General features: G+C 43.2%; 1 protein-coding gene across 12 annotated transcripts in view; it reads right to left on the bottom strand.

Annotated features, from left to right (window-relative positions):
* ZNF462 (zinc finger protein 462) overlaps positions 1-13,771 on the bottom strand; it is a 155,295-nt gene that overhangs the window by 68,422 nt on the left and 73,102 nt on the right. For 6 of the 12 annotated variants that reach the window (XR_012470865.1, XM_074197591.1, XM_074197589.1 and 3 more), the window contains exons 3-6: positions 7,104-12,751; positions 6,196-6,354; positions 4,078-4,361; positions 1,679-1,797 (exon numbers count right to left, since the gene is read on the bottom strand). Coding sequence is in view for 11 of the 12 variants with exons in the window: in XM_074197591.1 (XP_074053692.1) it covers positions 1,679-1,797; positions 4,078-4,361; positions 6,196-6,354; positions 7,104-12,751 (6,210 nt within the window). In the remaining variant the exon portion in view is untranslated. The remainder of the gene's footprint in view (positions 1-1,678; positions 1,798-4,077; positions 4,362-6,195; positions 6,355-7,103; positions 12,752-13,771) is intronic. The other 6 variants (XM_074197596.1, XM_074197597.1, XM_074197599.1 and 3 more) reach the window with 5 other exon arrangements.

The following is a 13,771-nucleotide window of genomic DNA, read 5'->3' as shown; positions in this document are numbered from 1 at the left end:
ATAGAATCCTGGGCTTGGATTCAGGAAGTCTCATCTTCCTCAATTCCAATCTAGCCTCAGACACTAACTTGATGACCCTGGACAGGTTACTTAGTTCTGTTTGCCTCAATTTCCTCATCTGTAAAATGAGCTGGAGAAGGAAATGGCAAACCATACTACCATCTTTGCCAAGAAAATCCCAAATTGGATCACAAAGATTCAGACATTACTGAATGATTAAGTAAGTCAATACACACACATGTATAAATATATTTACCAAGCACTTTCCTCAAATGACAGGATAACTTGCATGATTGTTATTACAACATTTTACAGTATAGTAACTACCGAGAGAATAAAAGTAAATTATCTTGAGGTTATACAGTTGATGATGAACTCACTTCCCTGGGTTTCTAATCCCATCTTTTTAAAACTATATCATCTTATTTCATAGACTCTAGAAATGAACATTTCCAGGTAATTTCCCATCTAATGAATATAGTACTACTTCTACCAAAAAAACAGTCTCTCACATGGATATTTGTAGTTATAGACTCCCTATCACTTTTTTCACAACAGTCTGAGCTAGCAATTATTTTCTCCATTCTACAAAGAAACTGAAATTCAAATGACTTAACCCTGGTCAGACAACTCATCAGGTCCACAGTACCAAGATTTCAGAGTGGTATTGGGAGCAGGTAAATGATCTCTTTTAGTCTTCAGGGAAGAGATTTGATTTCTCAAGGTCCTCTAATCCATGTTGGGTCTTTCCCCTTTTACTTGACCTTTTCCTTAGTCTAACCTCTCACCTGAAGGTTTTTTGAAGAAAGGAACCCTCAAAATCATACCCTTAAAAGGTATCTGTCTGATATATGGCCCTACAGAGACTCACTAAACTAGAGAATGGTGCAACTTTCCTCATAGTCATAAATCTGCATTGCAAAAACTCGAATGGTTTTTCTTCTCTGAGTTAGAAAGCACCCTTTATGGCTGGCTGGATTCCTTCCCTGCTCCAGTCCTCTCTGTTCCTGTTCATCAATGACACAAAATGTTCTTTCCTGTCAGTTTCATATTACTGTATCTAGGAACATAAGAATGGTTAAAAAAGTTTTTTAACTGGTTTGATTTTCTATTGTTCTTAGAACTTAACCAATGATGAGTATCTCCAGTGTTTATGAAAATTCTCAGAACTTTAAAATAGTGTCACAGGATTTAGAACTGGAAAGAATCTTAGAGATCTTGTAATCTGACCTCCTCAAAGGACATATGGGAAAACTGAGACCCAGAGAGAGGCAGTCAAATTTTCCAAGGTCCCAGAGGCAATCAGTGCAAAAGTCAGGCTTCATATTTAGGTCCTTTGACTCTAGATTCAATTCTCTTGTTTTGAAATACCATGTTGCTTTCTCCAAAGGTACAAGGCAATTATTTTAAAGAGGCTTTTCTTTTGACTAAAAATTGGACTAATGCATTCCATATAAGGCTGACAGAAGTTGAGTCTCTGTAGCTTGTGAGCTTTAAGTTATTTCAAGATAAGAAAGAAAGCAAACATAATAGAACTAATGATAATTTTTTTAAAGTCTCAAGATCATCAAATTTGAAACTCAATAAATTTAACAAACAATTCAATTCAACAAGCATTTTTGAACACCTACTATGAGCATGCAAAATAGGGTAAGGACTATTGTCTCCAGAACCTTACCAGCATGAGCTTTGAGTATATGAGTTTTCAGTCGGCTATTATAGGAGGATTTGAAGGAGCAGAGTTTGCAGCGAAACGGTTTATGGTGTCCGTGATGAGTTTGCATATGGCGATCCAGGCTTTGTGTGGAGGAGGCAGAAAAGGGAAATAATAGGATTAAAAATTGTCAGCTGCCACTAAACATTACATGCTATATTTTCTCATTACCCTTTTTCAAGGAGACCCATTTACAAGCTGTTCCAACCACTGCTTGTTACTCTCCAATGGTGGCCCACACAAACAATAGACTGGAGAAGGGGGGGAATGTCCAGTGGCTTATCTGTTCAGAAGGGAGCAAAAGCAGAAGGGAAACTTTTGAGGGAATGAGGGAGATGGCAAGAGGAGTGCACTATGGCGGAATCTTGCTTTTGTTTTCCTTGATACACAATAGAAAAATCTCTTCAGGAGAGGTTAGAATATCAAGGAAAATCAGATGGGAGCCCAGATTTTTCATCTCCTCCGTGAGTTACGTATGGTACATCTGTCAGTCCATCAACATTTGAAAAGAGAATGGGAATTTGAGAAATGCTTTGGTTTGAAATGGCTGATAGAGAACCATCGAGCAGCGAGACTAGAGTGGGGAGGGAGGGGTTTTCCCATTGTTCCTGATTTGAAAGTCATTTACCCATCCTCTGTCTTTGTACCCGGGGTCTGTGCTAATGCTGGGACAACATGAAAGTCTTTAAGGGAGGACAATGAGATCCAGAAGCTTGGCCAGTGCCTTCAGTACCTTAACACATTACAGTGAATATGACCTGATAAACACAACCAGATTTATTGTACATCAGTCTTCACAGAGACATTTTATACGGAAATGATTTCATTATAAAGGACCCACAGCTGCAACATCACAATTATTGGTCTAGGGAAAATAATAAATCTAGCAAATAAATAAGGTATGCAGAGCACTAATTTGTGTCAGTACCTCCCAGAACTAAACCCCATTCTAAATCGCTGATATGGGAATGAATCTGCTTACTGTTTAAGCAGGCTACTATTTATAATAGAACTGCTCACCATCCTTCATACCCATGCCCTGAACTGCTGGCACACATTGGTTAGAATCTGTTAGTAGAGTTATGAGGTTATAAGCTTTCCTCTTTCCCTGACTCCCAAGCATGGTGTGATATAGGTTACTGTGCAAACCCAGAAGAAACACTGCCTTCTACTGCCTACTGATGGCTGCCAACTCTCACTTTGTGGTCTTTAATGAGCAACCCCTCATTTCATTTCTTCTTTGCTGACATAAGAATTAAAGTTATTTATAATTCTTTCAAACAGCACAGGAATATCAGAATCCAGAACACTGACTGGTGATCCTGCCCACTCCATACACATAGGGAGAGAAGAATAATGTGAAAGGGATCTGGATTTAGACCACAAAATCCGGGTTCAAATCTCAGGTCTACCATTCAGAACTGTATGACCAAGTGAATAAACCACTTTGGGTTCCAGAGTCTTCATCTATAAAAATGAACTCAGACTATCAAAGTCCCTGACAGTTCTAGATCCAAGATATGATCTTTGATGAGGCAACTTTGGCTAGGATCATGACAGCTCTGAGACCCTCAAACTTCAACCTCAGGTCCTAGACTCAGCAAAGAAATGAAATAATTTATTAAGCATCTACCACATGCCAGAGCTTTACACATATCATCTTATTTGATTCCTCATAAAGAACCTGTGAGGTAGGTATGATGATGATCCCGATTTTACAATTTAGGAAATGAAGGCAAATAGATAATAAATGACTTGTCCAGTGTCATGCAGCTGGTAAATGTCTAAAGGCTGGAGTTGAACTCAGGAATAAAAAGACGTGTGGTTCTGGTTCAGACTCATTTCAATTATCTTGACAAATCACACAACTTTCTAGACCTTGGCCTAATTGTAAAATGAAGAGACTCAAAGAGAGGAACTCTAAGGTCTCTGTCTAGGAGTCTATGACTTAAGTTGTGAAAGATGACATTCTATCCACTCTTTCTTGGGGACGTTTAAGATGGAGAACTTTTTGAGATGGAAAGCATCTTGTCATTTATCTAGTCTAAGCCCCTCACTGTAAAGATGAAGCAAGGGCAGTCCCAAGTGAGGAAGCAGCTTGACCAAGGTCCAGCTAGGTAACTTTTGCCATTCTTGTAGAGGAATCAAAATATGGATACCTCACTACCTGAACCAATTTCCTCTTTCCTTTCTTACCCAAATCCCCAAATGCAAACTTGCTTCCATAAATAGTTCTTGGATCTTTGGATGGAGGAATAATCTATATCAAGGGACAAATTCTCATAACAACTCATTTCCCTCCATGTGACAAAACTTCCAACCTCTGCGCCAGCTAGTAATTCCCCTTCAAAAGAAGAACTTACTTGTGCCTGAAAGCAGAGACAAAGGAACAGTACTGGCAGCTGTACTTGTCTTCCCGGGTAAACATGGCCAATGCCAAGTGGCTCCTTTCGTGAGAACGCAGCCCCTGCATGGACATCAGGACTTGGTCACATAGACTACAATGGCATCCCCCCGGTTGGGTTTCATCTTCCAACATTCCATCTACTAAGCAGTGTTGACCATCCACCTGGTCTAGCAACTCGCTGGAATCTCTGGCTTCTTTCAAGCCGTCCAGAAATAAGTTTGAAGACTCTTGAGCCTCCTGCTAAAAAAACAAAACCCCCATGCACACACATACACACACACCCCATCAACAAAATAAATTTCCATTGATGTCTCCTCAAACTTTTCTTCCTTTCCCTTCCCTCTCCCAATTGATCAGTTTTATTTCCCAAGGAGTATTTCCCTACATTTCCACCTCCATTTGGAAGGGAGCCCCAAATGGCATCTCTTCATGCTGTGGAGTCTTTAGGAAAACAAGCTTGATGTGTTCCTGTTACCTTTGAAATGTGTGACAAGAATGTTCTGGAGCATATTAATAAGTCTGATGAAAGCAGGAGGCCCTCACCTCATTTCTTGCCCACTTGAAAAAAATAATGAAGTTACATATGTTCCTGTATGAACTAACATACATTTCAAGCTTATTTGAAAAGTGTGTGTACCTACAACAACTCTTTTAAATGGAGCTCAGAAAGAAATGGTAAAGAAGCAAATATTCATAAACTGATCTTTTGTACATAAATATCTGTGCCATCATGAAAAGAGCGAAGAAAAAGTATCCCTAGATGGGAATTCTTTTGCCTATATTGTTAACACTAACCATTTGCCAACTGGAAGGATGATAGAAGATCTTGTAGTGTAAAGTCTATTTGTAAGTCACCCATTTTTTCAGAGTCAGCTCTAGCTAACTAACTAGCTCTGGGGGGTGATGCTCAGAAAAGAAATGAAAAAGGTGAACTGTTTTCTTACAAAGAGGATCTCCCTGGGGAACAAGACTGGGGCACTTAGGATGGAAGAACTTGTTCTTTCTAGATAGTGAGCATCCTGGGCTGCCTGGATTCTATCCTTAGAAAAATGGTCTTAGGTCTTCAGAAGAATGGAACAGAAGCTTTTCACTGATGTTGACTTTGCAAAAGAAGCAACACAAGAATCATGAGTCCTGAAGGAAGAAATGAAAACTCAGCAGGAAAAGTTTTCCTGCTGCCCACTGAACATTAAAGAATGATGACAAAATATATACCAGTGCCCTGAAAGCTAAGTGCCCCAAACCAGAATAACAACTATACTCTAAAACTAGAAAAAACAGAAGTCATTCATTAGACTCATGTTATTCAAAAGCAAATACTATAAAAGTGTGGGGGGGAGGCGAAGGAGAGAGAGAGGAAGGAGACATAGTCACTCCTCAGGGATGAGAAAAGATGAATAAGACCCAGCCAAAAGACATTCAAGACCAACAGTGAATTGAAGACTTTCTATCACAGATGTATTAATTTTCAAGTACCCCTATAAGTCAGTCTTGCTGCCAAGAATTTGAAAGCCTAATAATGAATCTCTAAGAAAAAGACTGCACTCTCAGCCAGAAGAAGACAAGATGGTAAGTGATCAAAGGACAAAGATGACAAGTGATGATGATGATGATAATGATGATGATGATGCTGATGATGCTGATATGATGATGATGATGCTTTCTCTGGTTTATTCATCCTAAAAATTCAGGCATCTTAGAAGATGAAATAGTTGTGCATATACAAAATATGCATCAAATCCAGGTAAAAGGGTAACTCAGAACCTGCCATCCAAAGAACCAGACCTTTTGTCTTCCACAGAACTAACTGCCTGGCAGGGAGGGGGCAGTATTAGAGAATGGAATCAGTCAAAAGATTTAAAAAACAAAAAACCAAAAAAAACCATACCAAAAAAACCCTTCCTCTCTGCACCTGTGGGATGAAGAAGTGCAACTCACAATGAAATCCAATCATAACTTGAGAATGCTTGCATTCTCAAACTTGAAGAGGCTCTTACTTAGCAATGCAGTTAATAAGTAACTAGATTTGCTCACACACAAGAATGCTCATCCAGAACTTTCCAAGAGTTCTCACCTTCACAGCAGCTGAAGGGACATTCCCGTACTGGACGTGCTTGCGGAGGTGATTGCAGATGGCGCGGAGCGTTGGGTGCACTTCCACACAGAATTTACATTTGTATCCCACAACTTTTCTCTCCTTGATCTTTGGCACCTCTTCTAAGTGACCAAAAGGCTGGCAAAATACATTGGTAGCATCAGTATTCTGAGCTCTCTTACATTTTCTGCCAATTACTCTCGTAATTACTGGTGTGTTTTTTTAAAGCAGATTAGCATTTTAACATCAAGGGATACCTAGTGAATTCATAAGAATCAAGGTTTGCTGCCTACGACATAAAGTGTCTGGATTCAGTCTACTTTCCAACTTGAAAGGAAGGGAGTAGAGGATATTTCTGTGCAGAAGCTTCATCTTCACTGCCACCAAGTTACCTGATTCAAACCAATGCTAACTGCGCAGGTGAGACACGGCTTAACTACAGCATCGGAGATCTTCTTGGTGAACTACCCAGTCCGAGAAGTTAAATTCATATCTTATATTGAAAAGTGATGACCAAGACATGGCTGAGGAGTGCTAATGAAATCAAGAGGCAGCAGCCCACAATTGCCTTATGATAGAAAGCTGTGTGTAATTAGGTTTCAGATAAGGAGGTTACTTAGCAGAAAGAAATAAATAGAAATCAACCAAAAAAACCTCCCAGGGAGCCTTGGGAGGAGTCTGAGGGAGAGGAACGGGGATGCAGAGAGGGGTGAGGCAAAGAGATGGGGGCATAATCAAGCTTGAAATGTTTAATTGACTTATTGAGCTCCCTGGCATGCTAAGTCCCTAGTAAGCCTGTAGCAGTTTTGGCTGCCAATGAAGAAGTGCATGTGGGCACCAGTAATGAGGAGCCTCCTGGGGGAAGGGAAATCAAAACATATCCTTACCCTCTCTTGTTTGAAATCTGCAAAAGCACCATCTGCATATTTCTGCTTGCTCAAAAGCTGTTTCCTCCTCTCCTGACGTTTGGCACGCTTCTGGAATTCCTCATTGTGACTGTTCAAGTGTGAGGTCAGTTCTGCCATACTTTGTAGTCTACTCTCGCAGTGCTTACACTGAAAGCCCAGAGAGCGGCTGCCGTTCCCCAGGATGACGAAGTCTCTCTTCAGGTCCTTGCTGTGGTGGTCGGTGTAATGCATGCACAGCAGCTCGGCCGTGCTGAAGGACAGTTTGAAGCACTTGATGCATCGGAAGGGTAGCCACTCCATTTCCTGGGCCTCTCCGCCGGGCTCCAGCTCCGCTCTCTCGAACTCGGGCTGCTCCTCCTCCAGCAGGGCCGGCTTGTCCTCGTCGGCATAGACGGCCGTGAAGTAGCCGCCCAGCTTGCTGGCGTGTTGCTTCTTGGGGAACACCCCGGGGTGGCGCTTCATGTAATGGGACACGATGCCTTTCTTGCTAAAGGACTGGAAGGAACACAGAGAACACTTTTTTTTTTCCACCGCCCTCCTCAGCTCTTCGCTCAGTTGAGGGGAATCATCCTTGGGAGGGGAGGGGATGATCACCTTGCTGGGTTTGTCGCTCACTGTCCTCGAGGCCGCCAGGCAGTGGGTGTAGTAGGCGTCGATGTCGTGCCTCTTCTGGTAGTGGGCAGCCAGGCCTTTCCGGATGGGGTTGGTGTACGAACACAGGGCACATTTGAACAGGTTGTTTTTGCCCTCTGGCTGGGCCCGGACGTTGTTGTGCTTGATCCGATAGTGCCGGGCAATCCCCTTCCTCGTGGAGCAGAAGTATTTGCAAAGCTGGCATCGGAACACGGTGTGGGAGACCAGGTGTGAAGCAGAGAAGTGGGAAGCGGGCAGCGACACTTCTGCTACATCTTCATCCACCGTGGGGACCTGAGAGGGGCTGACCTCTGCGGCAGGCAGCTCGGGCTCCAGGGTGACGGCCACCTTGGGGGGCGACTGGGCAAACACATCGAACTCTGGCTGGTTGTGATACTTCTCATAGTGGATCTTGAGCTTCTCCAAAGTCCCATGAGTGTAAGGGCAGAGTTTGCACCTGTAAGCACCATAGCCTTGCTTGAAAATCCTGCTGGTCTCCTCCACTTCGGCCTGGGTCAAGTCAGTAGACTGCTCCACATCGTGCACGAAATCTTCTGCGGTCACCTTGATGGCCGGGTGTCTCTTCTGGTAGTGGGTGAGGACTCCGTGGATGCGGGTGTTGATGTACGGGCAGTGCCTACACTTGTAAACAGCACCAGGGTTGATGTCGATGTCCTGGGCAAAATCCGCTGCTTTCACCTTCATCCCTGGGTGTTTCTTACCGTAATGGGTGAGAAGACCGTGTAGGTTGTTATATTCAGACTGACATACCGTGCACTGATAGGGGGTGGAGGAAATGGCAGGGTTAGCTGAGGTCAACTGGATGCTCTTTTCTGGGGAAAGCCTTGCATCCTCTGTGCATTCGGGATCTTGCTCAGCGAGTGGGGAGAGCATACTATTTTCACAATTGATCTGGCCGGGTATCTCTTCAGAGGGGGTGAGGATTTTCTCAGCAGCATCTTTCTCCTTGATGATATCCAGCAAGACAGATTCGTCACCATTCATGGCCCAAGGGTGGAAAGCCTGGTAGTGATTGGTGATATCCCAAATGGAAGAGGCTTCAAAAATACAGTCCCTGCACTTGTAAGTTTTGGCTTCAGCGGTCATCGTAAGGGAAGGAGGGGATGGATCTGGCCCTGCCCAAAGCTTCGTGGCCATATATGTATAGTCAACATAATGCTCAGGATGCCTCCTTTGGTAATGCAGAAGCAAACCGCTGGGCTCTGTGTGCGAATAAATACACCATTCACAGTGATAGCCGGCTTCTATTAAGCCGTCTAGAAATGCCCATCTCAAAATGGAAGTAACGGTGGCCTTGAGGCTGGGGTGGTCTTTCTTGATATGCTTCCTCAGTGCATAGAAATAAGGAGAGGTGTAGGAACACTGCCTGCACTTCAGAGCTCGAAGTTTTGCTTTTTCCCGTTCTGTGCTCGAGGAAGGGACGAGCATACAGCCGCTGGATTTCTTCTGACCTCGGTCGCAGAGGCTCCGAATAGTGGCCGTGTGCTGTCGGATGACATCCGCGTTGGCCTTGAAGTCCCGGTGCTTCTTCTGGTAGTGAATGAGCACTCCTTTGACCGTCCGGTTCCCATAATCACAGTGCTGACAAAAGAACATCTCATTCTCCACAGGAGGGACATCTCTCTCTGAGCTGCCTCGGTTCAATCTTTGCATGGTGACAGGTGCCCTTGGAGCACCATGGGGCACCTCGGCCCCTCTCATCATTGCTGCTGTAGGAGGGGCCTGTCTGATATATTTGGCAGTAACCTTAATTTCTGGATGTCTTTTCTGGTAATGGACAAGCACCCCCACAACTGACCGATTGCTGTAGGAACAGTGTTTGCAGTAGTAAAGCTCAGTGCTGAGGTCTGATGGTGAGGGTTGTGGGGGGGGCGGGGAAGCCATGTTGGGCATTTTGGGAGATATTGGAGCACCCACCTCAAAGGAGAGCTGAGAAAGGGCAGAGCCTCTGTCCACAGACACCACGCGCATGGTTTTCTGGATTCTAAAGTAGGAAGCCTTTTCTTCAGGGTGTTTCTTCTGATAATGAACCAAAACAGAATGCATGTTCGGGCTCGCAAACGAACACACATCACAGTCATAAACAACAACGGTGTTGACCGAAGGGTCTTTCTGATTTTCACATTCTGTAGTGAAAGCCTTTGAAGGAGCGTTTTTACTATATCCAGTTGGCATACCACCCCCACGAGCCACTGGAGTAGAAGTGGCCATATTTTTGGGAGCAGAATTCAGGATCTCCCTCAGGGTCTGAGACTCGGCATTCAGTCCCTCTTGCTGTTCCACAACATAGCTCGAGAATATCATGGCATTGTTAATTTTAACAGTTGGATGCATTCTTTGGTAATGCGGCATCAGGCTTCTAACATTCGGGCTCGTGTAAGAACAAAAACGGCATCGATAGATCAAATCCGAATGATCGAAGTTGAGTACATTCATTGCTTCAGGATGATGTTCACCATAATGTTGCTGCAGATCTTCAAAATTGGTGTAGTCGATGTAGCATTCAAGACATCTGTACACTGCACTGTGATCATTGGGGTCCAAAATGTATCTAAAGCTGAATTTGATGTATGGGTGCATTCGTTGGTAATGGGTGCTGACACTTCTGGCAGATTTGTTACTGAAGTCACAGTGTTTGCAATAGTAAAGCCTCCCAGAGTCACTGTATTCTGCACTTTCGTTGTTGTGATCAGCACCATATATGTTGGGCTGGTTGTTGAGAAGAGCTGGATTTGAACCTTGGTGATCTTTCATGTTAACTGAAGTGCAGTAATAGTCCTCTTCATCTTCAGAGAGAGTCAGCTCAATCTCTGCTCCATTGGTGGCATTATAATCATGTGGCACATTTCTGAAGTTAGCTTCTTTCTGAGGATCACTACTCTCTCTTGCCCATAGCTGTTGAGCTGCAAAAGAACTTGAAACATCCATCAAAGACTCAGTTGGCTCCTCTTCTCTGTCTAATTCCACTTCAATCTCCACCTCGTTCTCTTCTTCTTCCTCTTCATCATCTTCCACATTGATCACTGCATCTTCTTGTTGTTTGGTTTGGTTAATTTTGCTCTGCAGGTTGCTTGCTATCTCATCGATTCTCGTTCTCTTCTTCACCGGTGATAAATCTAGAGGGAAATCATTTGAAATCTTCCTAGGAACCTTAGCGACAAAGTTATTCTTGGAGGATAGGCCAAGAATTGAGGTCTGACTTTTCTTCACAGTGTTGCTGGAAGAGGTGTGGCCGTCCGTCTCACTTTCCAATGGTATATTTGAGGGCTGCCCCTCATATTTTGGCAAGTTGTCACAGAATGAATGTTTGTGCTGCTGATGGACTCGGAGCCCCTTCAGAGTTGTTGTGGAATAATTACACATGGTACACTTGTAAGGGTGTTGAGGTTGGGACTGTGTTGGTGGAGGTGGTGGTGGCGGTGGCGGTGGCGGTGGCGGTGGCTGTGGCAGCTGCTGCTGTTGTGGCTGTGGCAGTGGGGGCTGCTGCTGCTGCTGTGGCTGCTGCGGTTGCTGTGATTGTGACTGCTGAAGTTGTTGTTGTTGTTGCTGCTGCTGCTGCTGCTGCTGCTGCTGTTGCTGCTGCAGAGTCTCTAACATGACTCCCGTCTTCCTACCATTCATATTTGCACTTTCATAAGACATCGGGCCTTCATTTAGTGAGGCAGAAATACTTTCACCTTGGGAATTCACAGCATCCCAATCAGATGTCGTACCTGTGTGACACTGTTTATGGGCTCCAAGTTTTAATGAACTCTTGCAAGTAAACGGACATTCATCACATTTATAGATGGCTGTCTTTCCAGACAAGTGGATGTTTTCAATATGGCGGGAGATGCTACGTCGATGCATGGTAAGGAAAGGACAAAAAGGGCACTGGAACCTATTCATGTATCTTCTAAAAGGTATCCCCTTTGTTTCCAATAGTTTGTTCCCATCAGATCCCATCAGTTGTTCTGCAGTCAATCCTGAGGTCTGATGATCCAAAGAATTCAAGCCATTCTCACTGTCTATTTCATTTAATTCTTCATCAGAACTAGAATCATTTAACATGCTGTTAGTTTCCAGGTCAGTGGAAGAATTTGTCATGTCAGCCATTCCGTAACGGGATCTCTCAGGCAAGTTAACTAGGCCAGAATTGTGAGGTGACTTGGGCTTTATTGGAGGATAAGACACAGGAGAATATTTAGAAGCTGGAGAAGAACTGGATCTAATGAGAGAATTGCCCATGGAGCCTCTGTAACTAGAAACATTGGCATTCGGCATCTCACGGCTTGTAGTATTCATGGATACATAGCTGGAATTTGGGACAGGACTCGGGGAACTCTTTTGAACATCAGGGACGTTGGTTCCTTCTTGCTGCTGCCTCAAAGTGGATAATATTTTGACCATGCTCCGATGCTTCTTCATCATATGGTCACACCAGCGTTCTCGACGGGGGGTCTGATAGCTACACCATTCACAGCAAAAGTTGCCCCTTGACTTGGTCAAGGGTTTAACCATGGATTCTAAGATACTGCGTTCTACCACCTCCGCTGGAAGTTCTTTGCAGGGGTCTTGTCCAGGAACTGATGCAGCCACAGAGTCAGACAGTGAAGGGGGTGTGGACGGGGGAGCAGAGGTCTCTTTCAGGTTATTTTTGTGATACATCTTCTGATGCTTGATGATTCTTGCCCTCCTTGGCGACTTATAGGTACAAAACTGGCAAGAGAAAACCTTTCCAAATCCTTCATGCATCATAATGTTGTAATTTAAGGATCCGGTAGCAGAGGGCCCAAGTGAATTTCCACCAGCTTGTGCACCATGGACTTTTCTAGTGTGCTCAATGAGGAGATTTTTTGACCTGAAGTAACGAACACAGAACTTGCACTGAAAAAACTTGCTTGTTGGCTTGGGATGAGGGGCAATGTGCTGGCCATAATATCCTGGGCTGTGACCATAGTAGCTTCCAGTCCCCAGTGCAGCTGCATTTTGACCTAAAGTAAACGGGGGAGAGGGGGAGACAGAAAAAAAGGAAACAAGATATTAAGAAATCCCATCATAGAATCAATGCCATTTCAATTATACTTCAAGGATCTGTGGTTTCTTTATATAGCAACTCTCTTAAGTGATAAAGATCATCAACCCTTTACAAATTGGGAAACAATCTTTTGTGAGTTTCTGTGGCAACTCTAGTTTGACAAACTTCTAGGGAGGAGTCCCTCCTGAGTTTGCTTTATTCTAACAGACACACTATCTGTTTCTGGGTCCTTAGTCAAGGACTGCACTGATGGCATAGTGTTAAGTGGACAAAAGAGAAAACAACATGAGGAGACAATCAGAGGAAGTCTTTGGTGAAGGGTCATTCTAATTGCTCTTTATTTTTAGGGAGCATATTCCAAAGATATCACATACTTTCCTTCAAAACTCAAAGTTACCTAAGTTTCATGATGATGCCCTTAAGGCTGACCTTTGAACAAAGATTACTATAAACATCTTTCACTGCTGATAGACAAAGATGAAATATGGTAATTAGGGCATGGTGATTTTACCTACAAAAATGTCCTAGTTATCTATTAAATATAAGTCTTAGGTTTTTTGTACTCATTCTGGGGGATTTCTGAAGACATTTAAATTTATTTGAAAAAACATCTATAAAGCATATACTTCAGGCAAGGAAGATACCAGACAAGACCCTAAAGGTGAAGAGAGGGGCATAAAGATACATAAAAGGCAATCTATTATCTAAAAGTTTATACTTTAATAGCAGAGATGAGAAATGCATATAAATAACTAGAATACAAGACTGATAAAGATAAATGAATAGGGACAAACTGTTTAAGGGAAGGAGAATGTATATGGTACTGATAGGAAACAGAAAAGACTTTATGGAAGAAAGTGAATTTGAGTTAGACTTTGAAGGATGGGTAGAATTTCAACAAGCAGAGACATATAGAAAAAAACTATTCTATATGGAAGCAACAACAAAAAAAGGTATATAAATTTGGAGAACAATG

Source organism: Macrotis lagotis, chromosome 8 (assembly GCF_037893015.1).
Source record: "Macrotis lagotis isolate mMagLag1 chromosome 8, bilby.v1.9.chrom.fasta, whole genome shotgun sequence".
Lineage (NCBI taxonomy): Eukaryota > Metazoa > Chordata > Mammalia > Peramelemorphia > Peramelidae > Macrotis > Macrotis lagotis.
Note: the sequence above shows the minus strand (reverse complement) of the source record. Positions and strands in the feature narration are given on the sequence as shown.